A 15343-nucleotide genomic window follows, 5' to 3' on the forward strand; every position below is an offset into this window, starting at 1 on the left:
GAGAAAGAAGTACTGATGAGAGAGAACATCGATGGGCCGCCTCCTGCATGCCCCCCAGTGGGGATCGGGCCCACAACCTGGGCATGTGTCCTGACCGGGAATCGAACTGGTGACCTCTTGGTGCCTGGGTCGATGCTCAACCACTGAGCCACACTGGTCAGGCTCTGTCTATCTCTTTTATGGCAATGTCTCAGGTCACCCCCGAGAGTTGCCTACATGATATCAACCCTCCTGTGTCTCATTATTTCAAATTTGTCCAGGTGGTCAAGTCCCCAGTTCTTAAAAACAAAACCAGTATTTCCCTGCCTTTTTATATTTAGGGGTGAGCATGGGGCCATTGAGTCAAGTACAGGAAAAATGCTATTAAATTATTATCAGCAAATAAAAGCCTATTCAGCTTTTATACCATTTTTTTTTTCCGCCATCACAATTGAAATCTGAAAATCTGTTGTAGGATTAAAAATATATATATATAATACTAGCTAATAAAATTCCAGAGCCTACTTTTAGAAAAAATCAAGGTCACAGGTTTGATTCCTGGTCAGGGCACATACACAGGTTTTGGGTTCAGTCTCTGGAGAAGGGCAGCAAACAATGGATGTTTTTCTCTCACATCAATGTCTCCTTCTTCTCTCTCTCTCTCTCTCACCTCCCTCCCTTTCTAAAATCAATAAACATGTTCTCAGGTGAGGATTAAAAACAAATGAGTTTTCATAATAAAGGAAACAACTCAGAAAGAGTTGAAGGAGATGTTCCCTCTCCCTGTGGCTCTAAATCAAAACACATCACTCTGTGTTTTAAAAGGGCTCAAGGAATCGGACTTGATAGTGTGCAAAACTGAGAATGTTTATGAGAATATAATTTATGTTCTCCTCTGCAACATACAGTTTTTAAATGAATATTCATGACTATTATTGACTTACTCCATTCTCTGTTAATACAAATCTTCCTTTGAAAGAACAATTTAAACAAAGTGGTCTTATGAGACTCTAAAGATGTTACAAATCATTCCATGTCTTATGAAAAATATTCAAATAAAATGGAATTCTGACCAGTTGTCTTACTTGATTATTTCTTGCTCTGGTAACAAAACATTGTTATTGATGGCTTTGTTTTTCTAAATTCTATACCTGTCTGTGAAACTGTACTCTTCTCTTTTCCCACATGTACAAGGCAAAAATAAAAACCATGGACTCTGCTAGACGTATTATTAAGCAAATATTTTGAGATTTGTCTATACAAAATACCAAACATATGGGGCTATCTGCTGGAGACTTTGGGGAATTCTGCTTTTCTGATACTGACAGCCACTACTTTCTCCTTGTCACTTGCTTCTTCTTCCCTGGAATATGGATGCAACACTGGAGATGGGGCAGCCACTTAGCAGCCATGAGGTGGCCATGAACGCCCTCCGCTCTCCGGTTTCTCTGCATTTTCCTCATCTATGGCACAAGAGGGTTTTATTGCCCAGTATGTAACAGACCTTCAGACTTTCAAATTCTTATCTCTTCCCTTCTCCTGGCCTTGGCCCTCTATAGGTTGTCCCCATAGGCAACCTCTTTCCTTTTCAAAATTTCCTTTTCCAAGTTAGCTCCTTGTCTCGAGTTTGGGTCCAAGAGTTCCAGCTTGGACCTTCTTCAACACATCTCCACCTGCCTACTTCCTTGAGAACTGAACGTCCTCCTGAATTTTTGCTGAGTGACAAGTGACTGACCAGCTGTCTTACTACGTGCTATAGAGCACGGATTGGAGAACTGACTTTCCAGAGGAGCCAACTGTTGGACCGATTTAACGCCTCACCGTGAGCCCGATGAACTGACTGACACGTGCAATAACTGTGCATAACCACCAGTGACTCACAGGGAAGTGACTGAGGTGGAGGAAGGCTAACTGACTAGTTGCCTTATAACCAGCTCGTTAGGTGGCTTTGGAGTCCCCGAGCTTCACCAACGTCCCACCAGCCAGCGGTCATGTGTTGATATCCGCTCCCCAAGCAGCAGCACCGCAACCCCCTAGCCCCTACCTTCATGCGCGCCAATGAGCATGCGCGAGTCCCTCTGGAGCCAATCAGGGCCTCAGGATGTGTGCAGGTGCCACTGGCTGGGGAGGGGCCTCGTGGGTCTCCAGGGCCTGAGCCAGTTTGGAACAACGGTGACTACCGGGAACCCTGGACTCTGGCCGGGCATCCCCCTCCCCAGCCCCCGGGAGAATCCTCTTTCTAGGCTCCGCCTAGAGCTCAGGACTCCGGGCCAAGCAGTTGTTAAGGGACACTCTTCCTCGACCCAGTACTTGTGGGGAAGCTGCCGATGGGCAGATTGGAGACTGTTGATCAAGGAACAAAATGCCAAGTGCACGACCCTCCAGAGCCAATCAGAAGGCACCTTGGTACCCCCTTGTTTACTGTCCTGCAACCAAGGCCCCTGTCCCGAAGACAACAAGACACAGGAGGCCCAGCTCTCCATTTTCATGACAACCCAGGCCTGACCTCTTCCCAACCCTGTCTCCATCCTTTTTCTCATTCTCCGCACCTTCCTCAAACCTGCCACCCTCCCTCTCCCCATCCTTGTCCACTTCTCCCTGAGAGAGGATTTGTTTCTTTGATAGAAGCAAACACCAGACCTATTACAAAGGATCCTACCCGCAACTTAAAATCTCTATTACACAATATTCTCACAGATAAAGTCCTGATGAATAGGAGCCCACTTCTCAGGATTACCCAGAAAGTAAGCTTCCACGAGTGAGGATAAAACGTCAACTTCTCACCTCGAGGCCCTGAAACATGTCTCCTCTGCAGCTCACCCCTCGGTCTGAGTTCCAGCGACATAGAAACCCCACCCTGTATCCCGGGGCTCTTGAACTCATCAAACTTCTCCCACCTCAGGGTCTAGAATCTGCGCTTTCCTCTGACTAGCTCCTAATAATTCTTTGTTTCAACAGAAATGTCACTTTCTCTGACGTTCTAATCCAACCTCGGTTCCTCCTCTGTTCCTTCCCATGTGCTCACAGTATCCTGTCCTCTTTTTTCTTGGCACTTTTCTTTTTCCTTTTTTTTTTTTTTAATCCTCACCCAAGGATATTTTTTCCATTTTTTGTTCAGATAGAGTGGGAGGGAGAGAGAGAGAGAGAAACATCCACGCGAAAGGGACACATCCAGTGGCTGCCACCCATACGACCCAACCAGGGCCGGGAACAAACTGCCACTGAGGTACGTGCCCTTAGCGGGAACTGAACCCTGGTCTCTCCGGACCACAGGCCGACGCTCTAACCGCTGAGCCAAACCGGCCAGGGCTCTTGACACTTTTCAAGTCATCACTTTGTGTTCCTTTCTTTCTTCATTGTCTGTGTACCTGTGTGTACCACGAGGGCCATGGAGGCCAAGCCAGTGTTCGGTCTGCCTGCCTCATCTGGCACAAGGCGAATGCTCAGGCTTCTGTGCAATGTATGAACTGCATGCGAGAGGTGCCCACACGTGAGGGCTCATTATAAATATCTACCTCGAGAACAAGTTGACCAACCCACTGGTGCTGAATGAAGAACCACTGGATTTACTCACAAGTAACACCCCAGGGAAGAGATGACCCTTTTTCAAACAGCCGAAAATGATGGGCCTTTGGTGCCAGAAGAAAGTTTGTCCTCCATCCTGTGGGGGACAGCACACAGCCACGGTCCGTTCTAATGCTGGAATCTCGTTCTTGTTCTTTGTATGCCTACCTCTCAGCCTGGCCAAGGACTATTGTAATAACCTCCTAACTAGGTTCTTTGCTTCCGGCTTTATCTGGTCACCCCACTTCTTTGCTTCAAACCTTCCAGCAGCTTACAATTCATTCATTCATTCAGTTATTCAAAAAGCTATTCTGAGAGTTTATTATATTTTAGGCACTGTTCTAGGTGCTGGTGATACAGGTAGGAAGAAAAGATAAGATCCCTGTTCTCGTGGAACTTACATTCTAAGGGAGTCAGAAAAAGGTCCCACCGGATAACTGTATCTTGGCATTCATGCCCCAGCTTTGTGCCTTTGCTCCACCTGTATCTCTGGACACCACTTTTCACTCACTCTTCCCAGGTACACCTCAGGTGAGGACACTGAAGTTCAAAGTTCAAGGTGGGGGTAAATGGTCTCCTCCAAGACATATAACTACTAAGAATTGAAGTTGGGATTCAATCCATATAGGATGGTGCTCTTGCATATATATCCCAGGCCCTGGGCACGCAGTGGGGACTCAAAAACTACTTCTTGGTGGACCTATTTCATAGTCTCACCTTTACTGCTCCTTCAACACCATTCCAGGATGGGGCATATTTCTCCTGGTTAACCCAAACAGCAGCTCACAGTTCGCTTTCAAAGGTTCTAAGATCAGACCCAAGAGGAACCCTATTCAACGGAGAACCAGTGTGAAGGACAGGGTGCAGGGGCTTGAGAGGCCTTTGTGAGCTGGGGAGACTCAGGAGCTCCAGGTCTGTTCTAGGCTCCCAGGATAACGGGCACTCCAGGTGTGAATGTAGTTCCTCCAGGCTTTGTCAGCTCCAACTTATCTTGCTTGTTCCTGGAAGTTTAGGGTAATAAGTCCTGCAGAGCAAAGAAAGAAGGATGTCGGAACAGGTTCAGAGGTGAGGTATCCACATCTTAAATGGCAGAATCCTGCCCCTCCCTCTGGGCACCTGAGGCAATATGGCGCAGGCACTGGCTTCACGTTTTCTGCAACCCCCTGGCTGGAGCCTGCCACAGTGTCCTTTTCTGCTGCCCTCCCGTGCATTCCCAGGAGCTGTCCAACTCTTCCCTAGACTCCCTTGGAAAGTTTTGCCTGCTTCTGCAGGTAAGTTCAGTCCCTCCTTCCTCTGGGCAATCAGAACCGCAGCTCAGCCTTGTTACTGAGAACGTGCCTTCCCCACCAGCCTGGTTGCTCTCTGGCAGGCCTGGGTCTGATCCATCTCTGAGACCCCCGACATCGCCCACGTGGATATTAGGAAATACTGAAGGAAATATTGGTGGAATGTAACGGATACATGGTTGATCCTACAATGGACACCAGCAGGGTACAAGGAGAGCAGTAGGGCACTTCTGGTCCTGGAGAATCGTCAATGATAAATAACACTGAGGCCCAGCAACTCCAAGCACTGTTTCCTCCAAACCCCACTGAGGATATGGGGTGCAGGGTAAAAGAAGTAACCCAGGCCTAGTCTGGTCCTCCAGCACTTTGGGCTGACTTAGGCCTGTGGCATCTACAGCCTGTGCTGACCTTGGACTGCCAAACACTCAGAGACCGAACCTTTTGATTCCCACTCTAATGCTACAATGGTTGTTAGAAGCTCTCCCAACCCTCTTCTCAGTGGGGACTCTGTGTGTGTACACTGCCAATTCTAACTACCCTTCAAGATGTTTCTCTTAATTTTCATCCTTCTCTCCCTTCCTGAGCCTTGGATTAATCATCTATAAGGTACATTCTGGCATCTATAGGATGGAGGATGATAATTCCTTTAAACACGCTCTGTGCCTCTCCTCATGAGTCTTGTTACCACTGTTACAGTAGATTAGATGCCAGACACGATGGGTACCCACCACATTCCAGCTCACAGAAGACGGCATGACTACGGCTCTTCCTGGTTCCTCAGGCTTCAGAGCCACGCTGGGATCTGAAAGGCTCCCTTCTGTCTCGGTCACTTCAATTTTATTTGACAGCTTCTTTCTGACATATTTCACTCTAAGAAAATGACCCTCTAGATCAGTTCTGGCTCTGCACCCCCCAACACCCCCAAGTGGGCTGTGGTCTTAGTCAGAAGTTCCAGTTTACAGCCTCAGTGACACTAGTACCCTGTCATGTCATCTAGGAGAGCCACACCACTCTCTGGGCATTGGCTTCATACTCTGTACAGTGAGGACACACTGCTCATCAGGCTGTGGGCTCAGAGGAGGGCAGCTATGAAAGGGCTTTGCAAATTGTAAAGGATTGCTGCTGGTCTTGAAGTCTAGCTGACTATGCTTTGAAAATGGCTCCCCATTTGGCCCTGCCACCTTCCTCTTCTTTCTCTCCTGGGACATCCCTCACTCCCAAGTCCCATGTCTCTGACTGCTCCTAATCATTGCTCCCATTCAGCCTGGCTTAGGCCCCAGGCCTCCTGGCTCTCCATCTTGGGTCCATGCTCCACCCCAAGCTCATGGTTTCCTTCCCAGTTTAGCACGCTTCCGTGACTCTCAGCTCAGGATTAGCCCAAGACATCTGGCCTGGCCAGACCCTCCCCCTCCTTCCACCAAACTCTGGCTGACCTCTGGTAACTCTGCCTTTCTCAGTCTAGGCTTCTGGAAAACAGGTTTAGCCAAGTTTTGAGAGTCTTTCAAACCAACATAGACAGCCGTTTACACCTTCCCTTTTCGCCATTATCTGTCACTCTTCATACAACTGACATTGCATAATGACACTTGGAATTCCTTAAACATGTCCCTGGGGTCTGCATACACTTCTTTCCACCAAACGAATGAGTGCTCAGCAATCTCTCCCGCCCCCTGCCCCGCCTAGGTACACTACAGAAGGTGTTCTGGGAGCTCTGCTGTCTTCTCCAGGGCTGCCACTTCCTCTGTTGTGTTCTCCCTAATGACATGTGCTAAGAGCCTCTGCCCCTCGGGCCTGTTTCCTGGTGGCTCTGGATTGTGACCATGTGTATTGCTTTTTTCCCTTGCCAGACTCTGAGCTCCTTGAAGGTAGGGGTCCTGTCTTTGCCTGCTCTGTTCTGCTGAGTAGCAGGTTGTGGGAGAGGTTTACAGATGGGTTTTAACTCCAGTACTCACATGAGTGGGATGAGGCAGAGGAAGAGCAGTGTCGTCACAATGGCCCCACAGATAAGGCCTTGGAAGAGTCCGCTGATGAAATTCTGGGTAATCAAATAACTCTTTACTGGAAGTAGAGAACACATGAGAAAGGCTTCTCTCCTGCAACTTTGAAATTGAAGCCAAAGCTCTGCTTCCTCCCCTGGCCCGTGCCCATTCCCATCCCCTTCTTCCTCATCCTCACTTGACATGAGTACGATGCTCATAGAATAATTTCCATACTCGTTCTCCCCCTCACAGAGAAGCCTTGTGCCCATTTTTGGCAGTTCCGTCAGGCTGATGGTGGTGTTGTTCCAGGGGGCAAGGATGGTGGAATTCACCCGGTGGCTGTCATTCGTGCTGTCCACACCCACAATATGACTTTCTATCCACCACTGCACAGAGGGTGTGGGAACCCCATGGAAGGAGCAGGTGCACTGAAGAATCTTCTTCCAAGAGCAAGACGAAGAGACCAGCCTGGCAGGTTCTGTGGGGAGGGAGGGTCAGGAACAGGCAAGGCATCCTGACTTCCCTTCTCCACTCTCTCAGGGACCCAGCCTTCTTATTCGTGATTCACAAGAAGGGGTCTACATGGCATATAATCCCTTATCTCCCCCCCCCCCTTTCAAGGCTAGACTTCCCAGTCTCAGCTCCTACTTCACTTCTCTTCCTCCAACCTCCACTCCCCCCTTGGGTTCCGCCCCTTCCCAGCTCCATCTGTGGTCAATTTCTCCCTTCATCACTTCCTGACTGGATGCCGTCGGGCAAATCACTTCCTCTCTCTTTGCTCTTTCCTACTCTGGAAAATAGGGATGATCACTAAACCTGTGTCATACTACCGTTGCTGTGGGAACAAATGCCCTAAGGTTTGCAGTGTTCCTAGCTCAGTGTGTGGTGGAGGTTACCCATTCAATGCACAGAACACCTTTCTCGAGTTTCTTCTTCTTGATCTCGAGTGGACTTTCTTGAGCATTCATCTGAAGCAAAGGCTGCTATGACATTTTCTGGGTAACAACATAGGAAGCTGCCTTGCTCTACACAGAACGAGTAGGACATATTGTGCATCTGGTGAATATCACGGACTAGTGAGGAGTTGGCCCTTAGCATTCTCATGTACTTGTTTACTGGAGTCAGTTGAGGTTAGTGGAGGAAAAGGGTAATTTCCCACTAAACAGGAACCCTGGATCTTGGTCTTTTCACTTGAAGGGAGGAGAAATTTGCAGGGGATGGTGATGGGTGATGGACAGCCTGCCCTCCGCTGCTGTACTCTAGATTATTTTTTCCAACTGGGAGAGTGCTCGTGGAATGGCACCGACAAGATGCTGAAAAACTGACTACCTGTGGAGTTCCCAGTGTGTGCCAGTGATATCTGAAACAGCTCCTTGAGCTCTTGTATCTTCAGATCACCCTCATCTTCAACTGTACTCCCTGGCCCAATCTGCTCTTTGCCCGGGACACCCCCACCCTGGCCAGAATTCTGGCCCACAGATCTGGACTGATTATTTGGTACCCTGCATCCTTGTGTTCTCTTTCTTTGTGCCCCCAGAGCCCCCAGCTTCCTTATACACCCCAGAGCCGCTTCTCTGCCACTCACCCAGACCTTTCGGTGGCTGCCCCATCAGTAGCAGTGGCAGCTTTAAAGGACAGGAGAGACCTGGGGCCTTTACTGCAGCAAACTCCGACCTCAGAGCCTGGTGGTCCAGAAGGGATGAGAGGATGAGTAATTGAAAGATGCGAGGGTAGGGTAAGCAGAAAGTATTCTTAGCAAGCTAGGGCTTCTGTCTCTTTGGCCATCCTGAAGGCCAGTCCACCCTGAGGAGCAGGGATTACATGGGATGGGATGCTCAAGAGCGTCCAGGGACAGGGCAGCACACACTGACCCGCTTTGAAACCCCAATGCCAGGACTCCTTTCGTCACTCTCCCCTAGTCTTTCGCTCCCAGTCCGAGCCCCCTTGGAGGGACTCTATTACCAGGTCCTTTGGGTTTCCTTTCAAAGCTAATGGGGATCCACGCGAGGGTTGTGTACCATGGAAGGACAGGATCAGGTCTGTGTATTCTGAACATGCCATTGGGGCCCATGTGAGAGATGGCCTGTAGAGGGAGCGACTGCAGGCCAGGTGGCCAGGACAGGGGCTGGTGTGGTGGTCTGGAATGAATGACACTCTTGAGACAGTGCATGGACTGTGAGGGATGGAGAGGTGGAGGCAGATTTAACAGATCTTTGGGAGAATAAAAATGGACAGGAAATTACTACTGCTAACAGGAAAAGTTCCAAACATTGTGCTTTGCAAATAAGTTTCTCCACAATTTGGCTGCATCCTGGCTTTGTATCCCCCTGTACCTTTTCCAACATTCTCCATGACAAAGGAAATATTGCCTTTTCTAAATTTCACTGCTGATTATAAAAATTTTAACAATGTTGCTAGCTGACTGCAAACACATTCATTATTAAAAATTAAATGATATAAACCTATGGTTAAACAAATTATATTAAAAACAAAGGTAATAATTACTCAAAACCAATTACTTTTAATTTTTCTGATGCATTTTACTGTTACCTGTGTTCCTTGAGGTTGTTTCCACTTATTGCATCTGTATGATGGAAATGCTACATAATGGTGTACTACTGGGGTGTACTACTGGATCTCCTCCCATGGTGCGAGTATTTATGCTGTGGAAATTGGCAATACTACAATTCAGGGCTTCCCCTGCCCTTTGGAGATCTGCTACTATTTACCAGCACACCACTGCTAATATTTCCCACTCAAAGAAAGCCATTCACCTTAGAACTGCCACCTATACACCAAGCAGCTCTTGGGTCAGTTGAGAGTTATTGACTGGCACCACCCAAGTGGCAATGGGATCTGGCAGATCCTCAGGTGGTCACCCGCACCCGAATAGCATGATTCTCTCCTCACATTCCCTTGGTAGCATCTTCCTCTATAAACCATTTCCGTTTTATTATGGAACTCTTCTGGGCATAGCCTTCCTTATTAGCATATTTATTCAACATTACCCAGGATGTCACGGGCATTTCAGGTTTCAGGACTATTTTATGTCCTTCAGTCATAGGGGCAGTTTCTTTCTTTTTTTTTTTTTTTCTTTTTTTTTATGAATTGTTATTTATTTTTTTGTTACAGACATTTTACCTTTTTACCCCATTGGCACCCCCCCACCCCACCCCCCCTCCACCCTGTCCCCGGCTTAGTTGTCCATGTCCATTGGTCATGCATACATGCATATAAGTTCTGTGGTTTATCTCTTCCCACCCCCCCACCCCCCATCCCCTCTTCTGAGGGATGTTAGTCTGTGCCCTACTTCCATGTGTCTGGGTCTACTGTATTCCTCAGACTGTTATGTTCATTATATTCCGTATATAAGTGAAATCATGTGGTATTTGTCTTTTTCTGCTTGGCTTCTTTCACTTAGGATAATACTTTCCAGGTCCCTCCATGTCGTCTCAAAGGATAAGAGATCTTTCTTTCTTACCGCTGCATAGTACTCCATTGTGTATATGTACCACAGCTTTTTTATCCATTCGTCTACTGATGGACACTTGGGCTGTTTCCAGATCTTAGCTATTGTAAATAGTGCTGCTATGAACATGGGGGTACATATATTCTTCCTGATTGGTGTTTCAGGCTTCTTAGGGTATATTCCCAGCAGTGGGATCACTGGGTCAAATGGAAGTTCAATTTTTAATTTTTTGAGGTAGCACCATATTGTTTTCCATAGCGGCTGCACCAGTCTGCATTCCCACCAGCAGTGTATTAGAGTCCCCTTTTCTCCACACCCTCGCCAACACTTGTTGTTTGATGATTTGTTGATGGCAGTCATTCTGACAGGTGTGAGGTGATACCTCATTGTTGTTTTAATTTGCATCTCTCTGATGATTAGTGATGTTGAGCATTTCTTCATATGTCTCTTGGCATAGGGGCAGTTTCAATTAAGGACCAATAACCACCTAGTTATCTCTGTAATGGAAATTTTCTGACCCCAAATCCCAGTGTTCTACTGAGTGGTGTTCACTGGTTTTTGCCATAAGCTACATCTGCATAAGGACTCCAAGACTTTTTTCTGCTAGTTTTATAAATAGAGGCTAGTAATATTCACAGATATATGTGAATATGTATCATCCAAAATCCAAATAAGCCAACCAAATGCTGGGCTTCTAACAGGTGTTTTCCAGGAGATATCCTATACTTTGCAAATTACAGTACAACCTGTGTGGACTTGGGAAAGCTTATTGGTTCTCATTTACCATGTCCAATCAATATTGGTTGCAGGAAGGGTTTATGAGCCTCCAGTTTTCTAATACTATTGGGGAAATGTTCCCCAGTCAGACAGAGTATCTATTTACATTCAGGTAAATGAGGAGACACGATGATTTCATATAATCTGTTCAAACATTCCAATTTTCATCCAAACTCTTGCCCTAATCCATCAGTGCCTGCATTCATGTCATCCCAATCTAACTATGACTCCCACTGGGACTCTCCAATGGGTTTTAGAATCAGAGGGCTCCCGCATTAAGGAGTCTCAGGAATCTCTTCTCATGCCCACTGATATGCATATAGCTCTGAGTCCCCAGCTGGGGGTGAACCAAGGAACCCAGGACCTTTTATCAATTTTTATCTTGATTAGATTATGAGACTATCACCTCAGGCAGCTGATGTCAGGTTTCACGTTGTCATATCACTTCTGGCTTTGCAAATTCCCTCCAAACTAGGGTTGATAGAGCAGACTGGATTAGGGATCTTCAAAGCTGAGGTTTCTGCTGGTCCACCCGAATTCCAAGAGGGCTGCACTGGGACCTTTGTTTTGACTCCATCAATGTCCACTTCATTCATCCCACTTCTTAATAACTGTTAAAAGATTTCCTTCCTGTTGGAATGAGTCCTTTGGATTCTTTGTCTTTTTTTTTTTTTTTAATTAGTAAGGAAGTTCTTTTTTTAACTTTATTTTTATTGTTGATACCCTTTTGTCTTTCTTCATTCTCTTGTGAATTACTCTAATTTCCTTTGCTATCTGTTGTTTCAACATGACATTTTCTTTTAGTAGCAGCCCTGAGGCTAGCAGCTGTAGCTCAAACTGGACAGAACCCAGGCGTGGCCCAGTGTCAGGATCTACCCCAGTCCATTTATTTACTTTCATTTAGCTATTATGTAAAATTAACCAAGAGATTGTATATTTAGCTCCTTTCTTGTCATTCTGCATTTTCTCATGCAACCAGTGCTCCAGCTTCTTGGGGATTAGACCCATAATTTTTAGAAAAACCCCCCGATAATTTTCACTTCCTGTAACTGATTGCAGAATGGTTGTATTTACATACTGGTGGGTGACCTCAAGGCCATTCAGGAATCTAAAGTTCATCATCCCCTGACCTCACATCCTTCCTCTTCCCAAACCACATTTCAGAGTCAGGTTTGCTCCCCAGAATCTCATTTCTGATGCTAACTGTGAAGTCAGGGAACAATTCAACAAGATGCCCTCACTTCTGACACCAGCTGCGGATTCCAGGGGTCTCTAAAACTACCCTCATTTCTGACACCAACTTCAAGGGCCTCTATGATTACCCTTAGGTTCAATAATTCACTAGAAGTACTCACAGAATTCACCAAAAGCTGTTATACTCGTGGTTGCTGTTTACTACAACCAACGGATATAGACTAAAATCAAGGGAAGCAGAGAGGGCAGGGTCCAGGAAAGTTCCAACCTGAGAGCTTCCAGTGGTCCTCTCTCTGTGGAGTCATGGAGCGCATCACTTAAATATCCAGGCAATGATACGTGACAATACAGAGAGTATGACAACCAGAGAAGCTCACTGAAACCTTGTGTCATTTTCACTAGACCTTTGTCATGTGGGCACACTGACAGCACCTGTGGCTGATCCTAGTCTCCAGCTCCCTTTGAAGTTGAGCTGATGTCATGTGATCCAAGGACCCCACTCTAAGTCACACTGTGAAACTATCTGGTGTGGCCAGCCCCTGCCCTAAATCACATTTTTAGACAATTTAGTGGATTGCAAGGCCCACAGACAAGGCAAACAGATACTGTTTTCAGGCATGACATTCTAGGGATTTAGAAATTACCCCCCGGGAGCCAAGCGCAAAGGCCAGACCTCTCTTCAGCCTAGGTTAAATTCTTTGCTACGCAGAATGATAAATGTCAAAATCAAGGTAGCAGTTAGCTCTAGGTTTGTGTGGGAGATGTACTGGGGGTAGCAGATACATGCTCTTCTTGTACTGTTTTTATAACATTCTGCATGTCTGAATTTTTCATAATATTTAATGAAAATATTATCAATGGTCATTTATGCAAAAGCTTCATATATATGTATTATACATAAATACATATGCTCATACATAGTTATATGTTCATATATAACACATTCATAAATATACACATACATAAACACATAAAACAAAGATAGGGAAAAATCCATAGTAAACTGGCACCAGTACTTATCTATGGAGAGAGCAGAGATTATGCAAAAGATGAAGTAGGATTTTCAGTTTTTATTCTACACTTTGATACTGTTTGACATATTAGTTTGCATTCATGTGTTACTGGTGAACAAATTATTTTCATACTGGATTAGGAAAAGAAAACAAAGAAAGGATTACATAACTAGGCCATAATAAAAAAATTTTTTTAAATCTCTAAGTTAATATTTTATTATTTACTATATGCCTGTTAATTTCACACATACACCTCATTTACTCCTCCCAAGAACCTCAGACTGAATATACAGACAATGGCCGGACCAAGTATGACCTTCAAGCCTCAACTATATGACATATATGACTCTGATCTTCACTTTGCAGCAACTAGTCCAAGAAGCCAAATCAGACAGTGATTGGCCCAGAAGAGCCAGAACTTGGTCAATGAGTACCAGGTTCCCTTATTTTACCCAAGTTTCCAGCTAAGAATTGACCAAAATCAAATATACTCCCCCATCCAATCACACAAGGTGCCCCTACTTGTAATTAGCTAACCTCCAGCTTCTCCAAGAGCACAATCTGCAGTCAGACACTATCTGAAACTCCTTCTGTCTGTCTGTATGTCTGTCTGTCTGTCTCTCTCTCTCTTTCACTGTAAGGATCTCCCACTACCCTGCTGCCTTTGAGTCTTTGTCCAATGCAAGTGATGGGGGCTGACCCTCTTGCAATGGCAAACTCTGAATGAATAGCCTGCTTGTTCTCATTTGGGTGGTCTTTGTCTGTTTCCTCCAACCCTGTGGAATTAAGTCTTGTAATTTCCTTTTTATGGAGGAGAAAACTGAAGCTCAGAGAAGTGAGTGATTTTTCCAGGGTCACTGAGCAAGTGTAGGTGGAGATGGATTTAAAACTCAAGTTTTTCTTTCTCCATACCAGCTGTCAAGAGAGTAGAAATTTTACAAGCTTACCCAAATTCTCTGGCCAATAGGCAATATAGTAAAAGTAGAAATTAGTATTAAAAGTTTAAACACCCTCATCTCAGAAAAAAATCACCTAAATTTTCAGAAACATGTCTCTAAATCAAATAAAATCATGTCCAGGAAGAAATCAAAAACCAAAACCTTGGAGTCCTCTTTTTGATTACTCTTTCTTCTCGAATGTCCCGCAGCCAGCCAATCTGTCAAAGAATCCTGTTGGCACTGCCCTCAAAATATATTCAAAACCTCCCCACTTCTAATCACCTCCATGCCTCTACCCCGCCCGACTGCAGCAATGACCTTCTCACAGGCCTAGCTGCTTTCCCTGAGTCCCCCTGCAGTCTATCCCCCACATAACAGCCACAGGGATCCATCAACTCTAAGAAACTCCTGCCCCTTCTCTGTTCAAAACGCTCCGTGGCTCTCATCTCACCCGGAGTAAGAGCCAAAGTTCTGCTCTATGTGACCTTTCCTGCTTCCTCTCTGATCTCAATTCCTGCCACTCTGCAGAGAGGCTTTCTAGTCCAAAGAGCAGTTTGCTCCCTCTTAATGAGTCTCTCAAGAAGCACATTCCTTTTTTATCCACTCAGCTACTGATGGGCACTTGGGCTGTTTTCCAGATCTTGGCTATTGTAAATAATGCGGCTATGAACATAGCGGTGCATATATTCTTTCAAATAACTGCTTGAAGATTCTTAGGGTATATCCCTAGATGTGATCATTGGGTCGTAAGGCCCATTTTTAATTTTTGGAGGAAACTCCATACAGTTGTCCCTCCTTTATCATGGTTAATCCATTCCAGACTCTAGCGGTTGCACCTGGTGTTGAAGGGTTCCTAGGGTGCTCGAATACATAGGCCTACATTCCATAGGTACAATACTTTTAATTTTAATTATAATACAGGGGTGTATAATTGACTCAGACAACTGAGCGCACGCTGTATCATTTTCACTGTCTCGATCAATTTTTTAATGAATATATTTGAAAAATCCATGATACAGTGAAACCGCAAAAGTCGAAACGTGAAGTGGCAAGGGATGACTGTACTACTTTCCACAGTGGCTGTACATTACACAATGGGTTACTATTGGCCATGAAAGAAAGAGGATATCTTACCCTCTGTGAC

The 15343-nt window shown here is 45.6% G+C and overlaps 1 protein-coding gene across 1 annotated transcript; it reads right to left on the reverse strand.

Annotated features, from left to right (window-relative positions):
• Positions 1 to 4262: 4262 nt before the first annotated feature.
• Positions 4263 to 9455, reverse strand: SIGLECL1 (SIGLEC family like 1). The gene is made up of 6 exons (XM_036274980.1): positions 9441 to 9455; positions 8394 to 8490; positions 7005 to 7286; positions 6782 to 6887; positions 5554 to 5699; positions 4263 to 4372 (listed from the first exon to the last, which is right to left on the reverse strand). Exons 1-6 carry the CDS (start codon positions 9453 to 9455, stop codon positions 4263 to 4265), a joined length of 756 nt encoding a protein of 251 aa, XP_036130873.1.
• Positions 9456 to 15343: the final 5888 nt, after the last annotated feature.

Source organism: Molossus molossus, unplaced genomic scaffold, assembly GCF_014108415.1.
Source record: "Molossus molossus isolate mMolMol1 unplaced genomic scaffold, mMolMol1.p scaffold_m16_p_21, whole genome shotgun sequence".
Lineage (NCBI taxonomy): Eukaryota > Metazoa > Chordata > Mammalia > Chiroptera > Molossidae > Molossus > Molossus molossus.